This window comes from Neospora caninum, chromosome X, assembly GCF_000208865.1.
Source record: "Neospora caninum Liverpool complete genome, chromosome X".
Taxonomy (NCBI): domain Eukaryota; phylum Apicomplexa; class Conoidasida; order Eucoccidiorida; family Sarcocystidae; genus Neospora; species Neospora caninum.
The window spans coordinates 6,845,706-6,860,236 of NC_018396.1; the positions used below are offsets into that span (position 1 = coordinate 6,845,706).

General features: G+C 56.9%; 1 protein-coding gene across 1 annotated transcript; it reads right to left on the bottom strand.

Annotated features, from left to right (window-relative positions):
- Positions 1-3,063: 3,063 nt before the first annotated feature.
- NCLIV_052920 (conserved hypothetical protein) lies at positions 3,064-14,471 on the bottom strand (the record flags this gene model as incomplete). Its single annotated transcript, XM_003884846.1, has 14 exons — positions 3,064-4,099; positions 4,564-5,520; positions 5,956-6,164; positions 6,634-6,750; positions 7,065-7,164; positions 7,399-7,629; positions 7,961-8,265; positions 8,470-9,276; positions 9,740-10,020; positions 10,608-10,872; positions 11,210-11,328; positions 11,816-12,118; positions 13,135-13,351; positions 13,836-14,471. 14 exons carry the CDS (start codon positions 14,469-14,471, stop codon positions 3,064-3,066), a joined length of 5,583 nt encoding a protein of 1,860 aa, XP_003884895.1.
- Positions 14,472-14,531: the final 60 nt, after the last annotated feature.

Sequence of the window (14,531 nt, forward strand, 5' to 3'; positions counted from 1 at the left end):
TTTGCCGACTTTTTTAAAGCGCTTCTCGGACAGAGAGTATATATATATATATATAGCCGCGAACCCGACTCCACAAACCCCAGTGGCGGTGTCTGTTTACTCTCGCAAAGTGGAGGGCAAAAAGGAGAGCAGCGCGAACTCTTTGTGCAGGCAGACAGGCGAGAAGGACGAAACACTTTCCCTTCAGGGGGAAAAACGAGACAGAGCGCGCGCCTCCACACGCACTCGGCCGTCCTCGCCCCTCCCCGCTCCTTCAGGGAGGCAGCGAGCGCCAGCTACCATACACAGGAGCGCCGCGAGAGAACGGGGACCCGCAGAGAAAAGAGCGTCCAGCGGAAGCGAGAGACGCGAAAAGCAAAGAGAGAGCGAGAAGAGGAAGCAGGCACTACGAGAAGACCAGACTGGCGACGGCACGAAGCGCATCACCGAGCGTTTCCATCAGAGCGCGGGGAAGGAAAAGAGGCGGAGAGACTGGAAAAAAGAGCCGGGAGAAGACAGGCGCAGCCGGGACGGAGAGAACCCGTGGAGGTTCCACGGAAGGAAACTTTGCCCCGCGGCGGGGACGGGAAAAGGCCGTACCGTGGAAACAACTTGAAAAAGCACGGGAAAAGCGCGGACGAGAGACAGGAAGTGCGAAGGGAGTGACGACCAAAGAAGACAAAAAAGGGAAAGGAAAACGGGGAAAACGCAGACTTTGGGAAACGCGAATTCGGGGGCGTGTTTGTGTCGTTTTGAAACGAGGACAGAGAGCACGGAATATTTTTTTGCATGCAGGAAAAGAGAGAGGCTCAAACGCGCCGCGTCTTTTCCCTCTCTCCTTCTTGGGGCGGGATTTCTGACGGAAGGCCGTCGCCCTCACATGCCTACGCTTGCGCTCACCTGAAAAGGGCTTTCGCTTTTTCTCCAGTATTTCTTCTTTATATTTACCGGAGAGAAAGACTGCTGTCTCCCCCCTCCACGCTCTGGAACCACATGAACAACGCGAGTAAGAGAGACACACGACACACGGCCTCAGCCAGACGCCTCAAAAAAGGATACGCTTAGAAGACGCCAAAAAACCGGAAAGGGAGAAACAGCAAGAAACGACGTTTTAAGACAAAGTTGAAAGAGCGAACCAACCAAGGCGTTGCGGGATACAGTAGCCGGCAGAGAACCAGCCCCTGTTTTTTCAATTGCCAGAAGGGGTACAGTAGTTCCGGAAAAATGAATGAGGATGTGTTAAATTAGGTGACGCTGTAACACTGGTAAGCTTTAATATTTCTAAAAAATTACTAGGTTTTCACCATGTCGCCACTTTTCCGGGGAGCAGCGAATGGAAAGGAACTGAAAGAAGAGAAAAGCGTGGAAACCGTTGGTTCAGTTTATGCATATGCATGCTGTGTTGTAAAAGGGTCAAGTCCTACAGAGAAACCAAGAATTGCTTTTTTATCCAGTGACTAAAACGTACTCGAGATATGCTCAATATGTGTGAAACGAGATAAAAAAACGTATCTATCTGTATATATATATATATATATATATGTCTGTGGCCATATCTATATGTGTTGCATATATATAAATGTGTATGCATTAACAATGAATCATGTTGAATTTAAGGTGAATTTTCGAAGATATACATGCAAGGTGGACGTGATCTTGAGGCGTGGGCGAGATGGTTTCTAGAAACACAGCGGAGAACAAAGGAAGCGTGCTACGGACTGGAAAGCTTGCAACAGATGTGTCGCCTCACGAAGGAGAAAGAGACTAACGTTTGCCGCACATCCTGCGATGGACTGCGCGAGATATAGCACTAGCGAGACAGCCGGACTGACAGTCATCGAGCGGGAAAATGCAAATGCGGCGCAGTCACCAGACTAGAGCAGGACAAGTTGGGGGCATATGGAGCTTGAAGAGATCGTAAAAGAACTGTTTTTTCCCCAACGCGGAGACTCCGCATTCGGCGACGTGAACAGAGACAATGTTGCCGCCCGCGAACGGACGATGTCTTTGCCCGCCCCTCGGGAAGGGCTACACAAGGGAGAAACGCGCCTGCTGATACACATCCATTCATCTCTCTCTCTGCATTCATGGGCATACATAAAGATATGATTCACATCCATCTGTCTGCATCTGTGCATTCATGGACATAGAGAGAGATATCTTCAAGGTGTCTGATGCTTGCTTGGTTTGCGCCGCTCTTTTCTTTCATCTACCAGAGATCAGGCAGATGTGACAGTGGACGCAACTCGTACAAATGCTCCCACGTGACAGTGAAGAGTTCCGGTGACCCAAACGGTCTTTTCCAGTCCTGTTTTTTCCCTCTCTGCTGTTCCTTAAGGGATAACACTACTCAAGTCTTTACGGCGCGTATTCCTCCATTTTCAACCGCGCACCCAGGCAACAGCTATATATATGTACATAAATGTGAATATGCGTGTATATATATATATATATATATATATATGTTTATACCTGCATCTACAAAGGTTCCTCCCTTAGGCTGCGCAGTAGCTCTGTCAGTTTTCTACAGGGGGAACATACACACGATTGCAGTGCTCAGGGTTTCCCTTGACAACGAAACAGAGAAAGGGTTTTCCGTTGGTGTCCCACTGGCTCCCACTTCTTGTTGGCGGTCGCCAGGGGAGGAGAAATGAGGAGGAAACCTCCGAACAATCGAGTCCAACGGGGCGCAGATGTCCCCTAAGAAAAAAGACTATCCACTGCCAGAAAATCCAAACTGTCGCCGTCGTATACATATATGAAGGCATCCGCGGGTCGAGATACATGGGTACCTATACTAACGATATATGCATATATATATATATATATATATATATGTATATATATATATATATATATATATATCCATGTGTATGTATTCCCCTTCACGTCCACCCCGTTTGTCGTCTCTCCCGCGTCGGCGTGTCGGCGTGTTTCCTCTGTAGGAATTGGGGTCTAGATCGCTTTGGGGGTAGTGTTTCTCGGCGCGATGCCGAACTCCGTTCGGAGATGTCTCTCTTCCGCGCTCTGAACCAGACACGCGTTCTCTTCTTGAAACCGCGTCTGTTTTTCTCCTTCGAAGATCTAAGAGGGAAAGTCGCCCAGAGCGAGAGCCTGCTGGAGCACAGTTTCCGCTTTCTGAAACCGACTGGCGGTCGTTGCGAGCACCTCAGAGGCGAAGACAATCACGCCCGCGGCGCTTCGGCAATCCCTGCGCTCTTCGTCGCCCGCGTTTCCCTTTGTCCGGTCTGCGGCGCGGCGGGGTTCGCGTCCTTCGCGAGCGCCCCGCTCCGCTTTTGTTTCTCTCTCGCGGTGCGCCACTCGACTCCAGAGAACGACTAGCTGCTGGGCCAGCCCGAGCAGCTCTGCACGCAGAAGAACCAGGAGCGCCGCTCGTCCCCGTCCTTCGCGCACCCGCTGCCCAGCCTCCAATCCGGATTCTGCCCCGCCAGGCCTCCGCGCGACGTCGCCTGGACCCTCGTCGTCGTCGGGATCGCTGGCCAGATCTTCTTCGACAAAGCACGGGACGTGGAAGAGCGACGCGAGCGAGGCGTGCGTCTTCAGTCTTCGTCTCTCTTTCTCCAGCTGCGTCAACATCGCCTGTCGCTGCTTCACGCGCCGATCCTTTTCCGCGATCGAAGGCACGCGCGCCTCGTCTGCGCGATGCAGCAGCGTAGCCACACGCCGCGAGAGCTGTTCCAACTGCAGCCGAGACTCGAGCTCGAGCGCACCGAGCGCCGCCGCCTCTTCTTCGCGGCGTCTGTCCGCAAAGAGCGGAAAGAACTCCCGGCCTTCCTCCGACGCCGCGCGCGCCGACGCAGGCGCCGAGCACGAGTTGGCGCTCCGCACCTGAGACTGCGAGACAGCCCCACACGAAGCGCCAGGCGATCGAGTCTCGCTTTGCGCGAACAGAGCCGACGTCCGAAAGAGAGCTGCGGCTGCACTGAGAATCGAAGACGCTTCGCCGTCACCGACGGTCGAAGGTTGACGGACGCATGGCCCTTGCGTCTCGGAGACAGCGGCCGGGGCGAGGGCGCGCGCGACGGCCCCGCTGAGGCTGGATGCGGTCAGGAGGTCGTGGAACTGCACTAGGTGTGCAGTCGGCACCAGGGCGCCGTCTCTGCAAAACCGGCCGCAGAAAGCGGAGACACAGGAGGAGACAGCGAGGGATGAGGGCGTGTAGGAAGAGAGGAGACAACAAAGTGAGGCCCCACAGCAAAACGCGGCTCAGCAAGGGCGCGCAGACACAGGCGCCCGAGCTCAAGGCGTCGCCCGTTCTCTCCTGTCTCGTGTCTCGACGACGGACTCCCCTTTGTGGCAGCCTCCGAGTGGGTCGGCGCAAGTTTTCATCTCCGCCAGGACGTGACAAAAAGCGGGGGATGAACGCGAGTCCGCCCAGATGAAGACAGGGACACGTAGGGTGCCGTGTGTGCGTTCACCCCACAACAGCTCTACAGAACAGTGTAGGGTATATCGAATCGGCGCGTCTGTCTCCCCCATCCGCTTCTACTTTTTTTTCTCGCCAAAGAGATTCCTGGGGCCCAAAACGGCTTTCCGTTCCTCACGCTCGACGTCTTCGCTTACCTCAGGCGCAGCACGGGCGCCCCTCCGACTAGGGCCGTCCGCAGTTTCTCGATGGGATCGAGAGGCGGGCGTAGAGACGAAGGCGAGTGGCTGGGTTCATCGCACGAGACGAAACTGACGGTGCTAGGTCTGCTGCGGAGGTCGTGTCCCGTCTCGGGCTCTTCCGAACTCTCCAGAGCCGCCTTCCCGTCCCTTTCGGTCTCCGCGGGGAGACAGAGTGTCGCGCTTTCTGAGCGGCGCGCAGGCAGCGGGGGCCTCTCCGCGTCTCGTGCTGCATCTGGCCTTCGGTCTTCCTCGTCTTCTCGTCGTTTCCTCGTGGACGCTCGCGCCCCAGCGCTCACCTCGGGCGCGTCCAACTCTTGAAGAAGGAGATCGAGAACGGGAGACACGAGGCCAGGGTCTACGGCAAAGCGAATCCAGTCGCCCAGCCCCGATACCGGTCTCGACTCACGTTTCCTCCGCTTTTCCGTCTCAGCTTTCTCTTCGCTATTTTTCTCGCTGCTCGGTTCGTCTGCTTCGCCGGCGTCTCTGAACAGGCGTCGCGCCGTGCGCTCTTGACTCGGAGAGACAGGTGTCTCTCCGTCCCGCCCACTCCGTGAAGGCCCACGCGGCGCAGCCTCTTCGGGCGCGTTGGGCTCCACCGGGGCATCCCCCGCGTCGGCCCGGCGGAGGAGACCGCGCGCGAGTCGCACGAGTCCGCGCAAGTCGAGGCAGAGACCGAGGAGACCCAAGTGCGCAATCACGCCCAAGCAGTAGAGCCCGAGAAGCAGCAGCCAGCGAGTGGTGGACGAGGCGGCAGAAGAACGAGGAAGGAGCGACGAAGTTGCCGCCGTGTTCTTGAGGAGGCGAACAAGAGGCTGGTCCACACGGCTCTCAAACTTCCGGTTCAGATAGTAGAGCGAGAAGACGGAGAGAATCAGGAAGACGGAGAACTGGAGACGCTCAACTGGCGTCTCTCTGAGCGAAGCCAAACAGACAAAAACCGAGAGAGAGGGAGAGTGATGCGTTCACGTTGCCAGAGGAATCTCGGCACAGTCCAGTGGGGCACAGTTGATTCCGACTCCGTTTCCTTCTCGCGACTCGGCAATTTGCCACGCGACCTGCGCCGCGACGCCCACGGCTGCAAATCGTCGCCTCTTTTTTTCGCTTCATCAGCCGCTCCGAATAGAGAAAAACACGATTGCCGACACGGTGGCCTCTGGACACCTCGACACACGTTCCGCGCGCAGTCGGCCTCTCGAACGGCCACGAGTTTTTCCCCTCTTCACCGAAACTTCCTCGCGTTTTTGCTAGCATGCGCAGCAACGCGATCACGCGCCTACCCCACTTCTCGCCCGTGTCTGCGTCTTGGGAAGCTTCGCATCTTTCTGGAACCCCGCGAAGCGCTCTTACTCGTGCGTCTCGTCGAAGATGAGCCGTTCTTCCTGCGAGTCGTCTTCGTCTTCGTGGCCGTCGGAGACAGTCGCTTCTCTCAGCTCGTCTTCGCCGTCTGAGGCTGCGTCTCCCTCGCCGCGCTTCGCCGACGCGCCTCGCCCCACCATGAAAGGCCTCGCGCAGCGCCAGCCGCGCTCTGCGCACCGAAGAGCCACGTGCAAGACGTCCTGAAAATACCCAGTTCAGAACGAAAAAAACCACAAACGTGGAGGCACTGGCGACGCCCTCGGGGAACGAGACAAACGCCTCGCCACGCAAGATGCATGCATCTGTGCATGCAGACGAGCAGACGTGCAAAAACGCTCATGCATCGCCGGCGAATGCGCGCAAAACACCAGGGATTCTGCCTCGGTCACAATCCCGGGCAGAGATAGTGCACACCTCCGACTTTTTTGGATTTACACGCACACGTTAGGTCTCCAGGAACTCTCCCTAAGGTTCCTCTTCATCGACCAGGCGAGCGCACGGGAGCGGAAGGCCAACTGCAGCGGGCTCACGTCTCCAAACAGGCGCATCCAGGCCACACGTATGTATATATCTTTGGAGACAAATATACATACATATACATGTATATGTATATATATGTATCAAGATATATAGGTATAGAAACAGTTATCGAGACGGGGAGAAACATACCTGAGGGAAGTTCGAGGCGATCCAACAGACGCAGGCTTCAAGGAGTTCTCTGCCTTCTCGAGACTCCCACAACCGTGCAGCGAAGCGCCTCCACAGCCAGTCGCTCAGGAGTTTCACCTGCGAGCAGAAACAGAAATGTGAAAAACGAAACGTCCAAAGAGATGCGCTGCATTTGGCAACTCCAGCAGCTGATGCGGGCCTTGCCGAGTTTCGCTTTCGGTTCAGCTCTCGGTGGCCCGACTTTTGGGGCGTCTCTCGGCTCTTCGCCTGTGCTGTCCAGGTTCTCCCGTCCCTGGCTGGCCTCGTTCTTCCAGGCCAGCAAGCAAGCCGGGAAGCGCGGTCACACCGTTTGCTTCTCGCGCGTGTCTCGTCTTTCCGCCGTTCCCATTTCCTTTCCCGGTTTCTGAAGAGCGTCCCGCCAGAAAACTCACCCGGCGCTCGGCGCTGACGTAGCGAAGGAACTCGACGGTCTTTGCATGCGACAGGACGTCGACGACAGGCAGCCGCTGAAGAAGTTGCGCAACAAATCCCCTGAAGAGGAAGCAGAAGGAAACAGCAAGACACCGGGACAGGCGCAGCGTCGAGATTGCGTGTGCGGGAATTCTAGGCTGTGAACGCGCGTGTGTCTCTCTTTTCGGTGTAGACCGCTTCGTCCCCGTCTCAGCGTCCATGTCGAGGCAGGCAAAACAAAACGTGGCCGCGGAGGCGCCCAAAAGTGGAAGAGACGCTCGATGCATGCGTGTCCCCACGCACCGCTGTGCTTACCCGACGAGAAAGTCAGCGTCTTTGAGACTCAACCCTTCTCCGTCGTGCGCGTCTTCACTCGGGCACTCGCCGAGCCCCCGGGGAGAGAGAGGGAGCGGAGAACGAGGAACAGGAAGCGAGGCAGGAGACGCGAGCGACGACGGAAAAGAGAGAAACGGTCGCTGAAGATCGCCTTGGAGGACGACGAGGAAGGCGGTGAACTCTTGGAAGGGGAGAGAGGGCGAGCAGCACCTGTGGAACATCGCAGATGCAGGGTAAAGTCTGTTGGGAGTTCGAAGCACGCGAAGCTGGCCGGTTTTTAGGGTTCCCCGCCAAAGGTGTAAAAAGGCGACAGAATGCCCCCACTCGTCCCCACTCCGGTCCACCTCTCCTTCTCGGAGGGTAACCTCTCGTATGCGTCCACCAGGTAGGTTTTCGAACCATTCGGTGGCAACCAGCCTTCGAGCCTTGTCTGTTTGTGTTGCGGGCGAGTGTGTGTTCCGTCGGCCTCCGCTTCGTTTCGATGTCGACGTTTCTCCCTCTCGCTCGCTCCACGTGTGCCGCGCTGTGCGTTTTTCCTTACACTGTGACGAGATCGCTGGGAGCCTCTTCGCCCTGCCCACGTTCTCTGCGCGGAAGCACCAGCCTCGGCCCGTAGCGGAAAGTCTTCCGCAGGATCTTCTTGATGCTCTTGGCATACAGACTTCGCTCCGCCTTTTCGTCGTCTTCAGGCAGCCCGCGGGGAGGCGCCGCGAGCGATGACGACTTTTGCAGAAAGTGGAAAATGAGGAACAACTGAAGAAGACGTAGCTCGTCGACGCCCTCCGTCTCAATCCGCTTCCGACTATGGGGCGAGGGAACGAAGCGGCGAAGAAAGAGAGGCAAATCCTGCAGAGAGACAGGCACGAGAAACGACAGGCTCTCGGAGCGAGGCTGTGAAATCGCCAGCAGAGCTAGACACGGAGTCGAGACGAAGCCCAAACTCGAAAGGGTCAGAGAGAAGGACGCGATCGCGAAACGCGTAATCCACTCGGACCGGGGGGCGGGGAGACAAACCGCTTTTTCTGAAGCCTCTCTCGATCGCGAACTCACATTCATGATGTTGAAGAAAAGAGCGAGGACGCCTTCGTCGACTTGCTTCGCACACCTTTCTTCTCCGGAAAAAAAACTCGGTTCGTCGACTGTCTCGCTCCGTCCACCTTCGTCTGTGTTCCTCGCTCCCTCGGCTTCTCGACACTCTCGCGTGTCTCCGCCGGCAGCCGCAAGCTCCTCGTAGCCCAACAGAGCTCGCGCGCCTTCGCGCGCTTCTCCCTCGTCCTCGGGGGCCCAGGCTCTTCCACAACAGCAAACCTTCTCTCCACTTTCTTCGTCGACTGTCTCAGGTCCGCCTTCGCGCGTTCGCAGCCCGTCGACCTGCTGGGCGGTGTTCGCCTCTTCGCCGCATGCAGGGCTCTGTGGGTGGAGGAAGTCCGTGAGGAGAATGCGCAGGGGGTCATGGAGACTCGTCCGTTTTCTCTTTGTCCCCTCGCCCTCTTCTCTCCGGTCCTTCTCCACGCCGACAGAGAAGTGCCCGTCAGGCAGGTCGTACCGAGGAGAGGGCTGAGGAGACTCTCCACAGAGAGAGTGGGAGAACTCGGGGGGCGAGCCGTGTTGCTCCAAAGTTCGTCTCTTCTTTCGCGGCGACGTCGAAACGCTGTCTCTGTCTTCGTCCGTGCGAGCTGAAGAAGAGGTGCTGGGAACTCCGTCCACGTCGCCCGTGCCTGACGCCGCGTGACCACCCGCGCCGTGCTTCCGCCTCGGCAAAGGCGGCAAGAACCCGCCGCGACGGGGCTCGCCCGCGAACCGGCCGTGAGGCTCGTGGGAACGCATGCATCGCAATGTGCCCTCGATAAGGCTGGCCTGCAGCATGCAGAGGGAGCAACAGACCGGGAAAAGTGGGGAAACCAAATCTCCTGAGACGGCAAAAAAGGTGAAGCGGGAGACGCGGCGGCGCTTGAAGAAAAGCAAACGCGAAAAAGAGGCAAAGGACAAACTCTCGAAGGGGATGACGAACAGGCGGGACGGCAAAAAGACACGGAACAAGAGCCTTCTTCAGACAAGTGTCCGTCGCCTTTTCCCCGTTGCCAGGGTCCGGGAAGTTCAGCAGGGTGGACGCGCTGTCCGGCCCTCGGAACAGCGAAGTTTTGTGTGGTTTTTCCCGTCCTCTTTCGCCACTGGCCTCTCGAGTCGCGTTCGGTCTTTCGTCCATTCCCGGGGCGCCAGCGTTCGAGAATGCGGGTTCTCTGCCGCTCTCTCCCTTCCTCTCTCGCCGCGTTTCCTCCACGTGCGCATCCTCTCCCGCGCTCTGCAGGCGTCCACTCACCTTAACAGCCCGAACGAGGGCGAAGAGACAGTCCCCCCACCCCGTGCATACGTGCTCCATGGCTTCCAGAGACCCCGACAAGTAGCCGTAGATCGCCTGCTCGAACTTTTCCATGCCATATCCCCCCCTGTGCGTCTCCACCGTCTCTCCGACGCCAAGACCGCCAAGAATGCCCAGCGCACCCTTCCCTGCGACCGCCGCGAAGTCAACGGGCGCGCACGGAGACGCGCCGGAGACGGGGGCCGACGCAGACGAGGAGACAGAAAGAGACTCTGTGGAGTCTGGCGAAGACACGGAGACAGGCGCCAAGGAAAGAAGCATTTATGTGGCGAAAGGCAAGAGGACGAAGGCCTTTTTGCGTGCGTTGCGCGGAGCGCCAAGAGAACGGGAAGAACCCCTCAGACAGAAGAGAGACGAAGAATCGAGGCGGAGACGCCGACACACGCCGCATCACGGCAAGGAGGCTCCGACCACCAAGATAGGCAGAGAGGCCATGCAAAGACACAGAGACAAGAGACAGAGACAGCAGCCTCGCAGGAGGTAGGGAAATCCAGCGCGTCGCGGAATGACTGGAACGCGGGTCTAACGGAAGCCGACATGCAAACCGAGAGGCCGATAATGGCAACAGAGACAGAGCGCAGGTGGGCGCCGACAGACAGGTCGGCGAAAGCGAGACCCGGAAGGCTAAACTGACACCAACAGCGCTATGCAGATCGACGACGCGCGACGCCTGGTGAGCGCAGCAACCTCTGGACACAGGTGGAGAGGGAAAAAGGGAGACACACGCTCTCGGTGACACAACCGACTTGTCTCCTGTCTCTCAGTGGTGTGCGCTTGCCGATCTTATCTCGGAAACCCGCAGACCTACCGTGCTGTTTCGCAAGGATCCTCTGACAAACATGAACCAGAAGACTCCTTCCTTTCTTGCCTTCTCCATACCACCCCGTCTGCTTCTTCTCGAGAGCCGCTGCGATACCCGCGTTCTGCCAGGCAGAGGTGGAGCGAAGATCTCTCTCCGCCTTCTCCGAGTCCGCTCTCTTCGGAGACGCGTGCGGGGCACGAGATTCCTCGCCTTCTGCGCGTGCCGCCAGGGCAACGTGTTGCAGGGAATAGCCGCTCGGCCACAAGCAAGCCTGAAGCAGACGACAAAGGCACAGCGCAGCCGCCAGCGACGCGGCGGGACGGGAACTTTAAAGCGCGCGCCGGAGCATCTCCACAGCTCGGCGGCAGAGAGACGAGGGCGAGGTGAAAACAGAAACACACACGCACACACACACGCACACACACACGCGAAGACGGGAACGCACTCGATGTGGAAACGTCACCGCCGCTCGGAAAGGGGAAAGGGGGATCTCAAAAAAACGAGTGCGACGTGCGGAAAGAGCGGCCCAAGAAGAACGAGGGGAGCGGCGGAAGGAGCGAGGACACGAGAGACGCGAGAGAGCGAGAACAAGAGCGAGAGACGCGCACCTTCAGAATTGGGCTTGTGTCGGAGAGAAGCCGAATTTCTTGGTCTGAGAAAACATCTGAAACTTGGAGCGAGAGATCGACATCGTCGGAGACGTACGGCTCCATCCAGGGTTCGTCGCCTGAGTGAAAAAACAAAACACCCCAGGGAACTACCTACCACCGTAGGGAAAACCAAGACGCCCGGCACAAGAGGCGGAAAGCCGCAGAGAGCGGGCGGGAGGCTGAACTGGAAGGATCGCCCCGTCCAAAATCGTTCTTGTCGCTTCGTCACTCGCGTTCGCGCTCTCTGCAGCGGCCTCCGTAGGCCGCTGCAGAGGTTTCCGAGCATGCATGCGCGATTTTTTGGGTCACGAGCGAGACGCAACAAAGCAGCGCTTGTACGCTCTCCCCCTCTCGGCCTCGTCCTGTTCGCTGCCGTCCGTGTTGCCTCGCGATCTCTGAGAAGTCTCGCGACTCCGGACTGGACTCTCCCGCGTCGATTCCAGAGACAGCGCGCAGAGGCGGTGTGGGGACTGCGGGTTTCCAAGACGCGGGAAAGCCATGCGTGTTTGCCCACCTCCCCCCTGGGCCGTTCCGCGGTATCTCCTGTCTCTCCTGTCTCCTCACCTCTAATCACTTCAATCAGCCACGCGGCCCCGCGCTCCACGGCCTGCTTCTCTGCCTCGAGGAGTAGCCCCATGCGAAGGAGTCGCCACAAGCCTGCGAAAAACGCCCGCGTCTCCCTTCGATCCAGCGCAGAGACCAGCGGACCCGCAGGTGAAGGAGAAGAGGAAAGGCGAGGAGCCTCGCCACTCTTGCCCTGAGGCTCTCCGGCAGCACACGAAGAGCCAGGAAGGACGTACGGCCAGTCCGCGTGGTAGAAGGGTGCCGACGCTGGCGGAGCGCCGATGCTGCTGGACGCGCTCGAGGCTGTACGAAGAAAACGACAGAGGAGACACCCTCGAAAAAACACGATCTGAAAGTATATATGCACACACGCAGCCACAGGCATAGACGCACAGTATAGAGATAGATATAGATAGATATAGATACATCTAGATAGATATCGATAGATAGGTATAGATAGGTATAGATAGGTATAGATAGATAGATATAGATATAGATAGATATAGATAGATATAGATAGATATAGATAGATATAGATATAGATAGATACAGATAGATAGATATATAGAGATATAGATAGGTATAGATAGATATAGATAGATATAGATAGATAGATATAGATAGATATAGATAGATATAGATAGGTATAGATAGATAGATATAGATAGATAGATAGATAGATAGATAGATAGATAAATAGATAGATAGATATAGATAGATATAGATACATATAGATAGGTATAGATAGATATAGATAGATAGATATAGATATAGATAGATATAGATAGATGGATAGATAGATGGATAGATAGATATAGATACGTATAGATACATATATAGATACATATACATAGGTATAGATAGGTATAGATAGATATAGATACATATAGATACATATGGATACATATAGACAGGTATAGATAGATATAGATAGATATCGATAGATAGATATTTCAGCGGAAATAGAAAGGGCGTGGGGAACAGACGGAACGTTTTGCATAGGTTCCCGGCTAGCCCAGCAAAACGAGAAACCAAGCCACAAAAAGCACGTGCGTCACCCTGTCATCGGCAAAGCATAGACAGGCCGACGACTCTCCGTGTGTTTTGCCGGATTATCGCCTTGCCGCCCTATCCCCTTCACGGACTGGGCGCCGCCCCCCCCCCCCCCCCCCATTCCGCTGGATCCGCCGAACTGTCTCCCTTCCTTTGACTGGGGCGAGTCCCTGTCGGTCCCCAACCCTCAGGTGCCTTGGCTTGCCTCGCCTTTTCCCGCCCCCAAAGTTCTCCCTTCTACGCGTGTTTGTGGTGCGTTCGCCTACCGTCCTTTTCGACCGACACTCGCATGCTCTGTGTGTGGCGTTCAGCCGAGTCCCGAAAGCCCGCTAGTCCAGCTCCAGAGAATCTTCGGTCCACCGAGAAGAGTGGGGAAGACGAAAACGGCCTTCCGGCTTGGTCTCGGGCTTCCCACTGCAGCCAGGCCTCGAGGGCAACGAGAACTTGGACAGAACGGTATCGCGCGAAGATCCACCGGAGCGCCTGAAGCCGCAGCGCGTGTCCGGCGAAGCGCACAAGGCAAGATAACGTTTTCGGCGAAGAAGGGAGGCAAACTCAGCAGGCGTCGACACGGGAACCTCCACACAGAGAAACAACAGAGCCTGTGAGGGCGCCGAAGCGAGACGGAACCCGCCGCGCAGGGAGAAATTCAGTCCGGCTCTCTGGCGTGAAGATCATCAGATGCAACGGAGGCAACAGAGCCCGACAACCCAACGAAGAGCGAACCGTGCACACCCAGTGGAGGGAATCCTAAAGTTCTTGTGCAAAAGATGTTCACGTGCTGCCTTTTTCCGCGGTTCCTCATAGGTGTATATGTGTATACCGAAAGCAGCGATGCATAGAAATGAATGTGTATGCAGCTACAGAGAAGGCGGTCTAGTGTTCACTTGTGTCCGTGGCGATCCGCGTACGTATGGACAGTGTTCGGGCGTGTCTGTACACACATCTGTAGACGGCTTGCGCCTACCTGTCCCTCAGACATTTCACTCGTCAGAGCCCACGCGTCAACGGCTTCCGACACAGCAAACGCTTCTTCTTCTCCGTCGTCGGCGGCCTCTTTTCTGTGTGCTTCCGCATAGCTTGTCTTTCGCCGTCGTCCAAGTCGCTCCTTCCGTTCCCTTTGCTCGCGGAGAATCCTATGAAGGCGCATTCCAAGAATCTCCGTTTGTCTAAGGAGTAACAGAAGCTGCAGAGTGCTCCGAAGTCGGAACCCGAGCAGGCGGTGGACCTCAGAATCCCCCGGCTCGGCTTCCGTGTCTCCTGGGGCTCCACAGGGGACACCGTCTCCGCCCTCCGGGGCTCCTGTCTCCTCGCCTGCGGAGACGGACCTCCGGGCGTCTCGAGAAGGCAGCGCGCCCGACGCTGGCCGGTCTGTGGGGTTGAGGCGACAGACTCCAGGTTGCGGCGCCGAGGCCTCAAAGTCCGGATCCAGAGCGAAGCTGCTTGTCTTCTCGAACAAATCAATGTACTGACGAAGAACCGCGATGTCGGAAGCCCCATCGTCGAAGCAGGCATTCGTGGACGGAGGCTCCACTGGGTCAGGCTCGGCCGCTGTGAGCTGTGACGGGGCAGAAGGCGAAGAAGAACTGGAGAGGGTTGACATCGCTTTAGAAGAATGAGAAGAAGAGGAAGAAGACGAACGGCCTCGCCCCCCAGGGCTGCA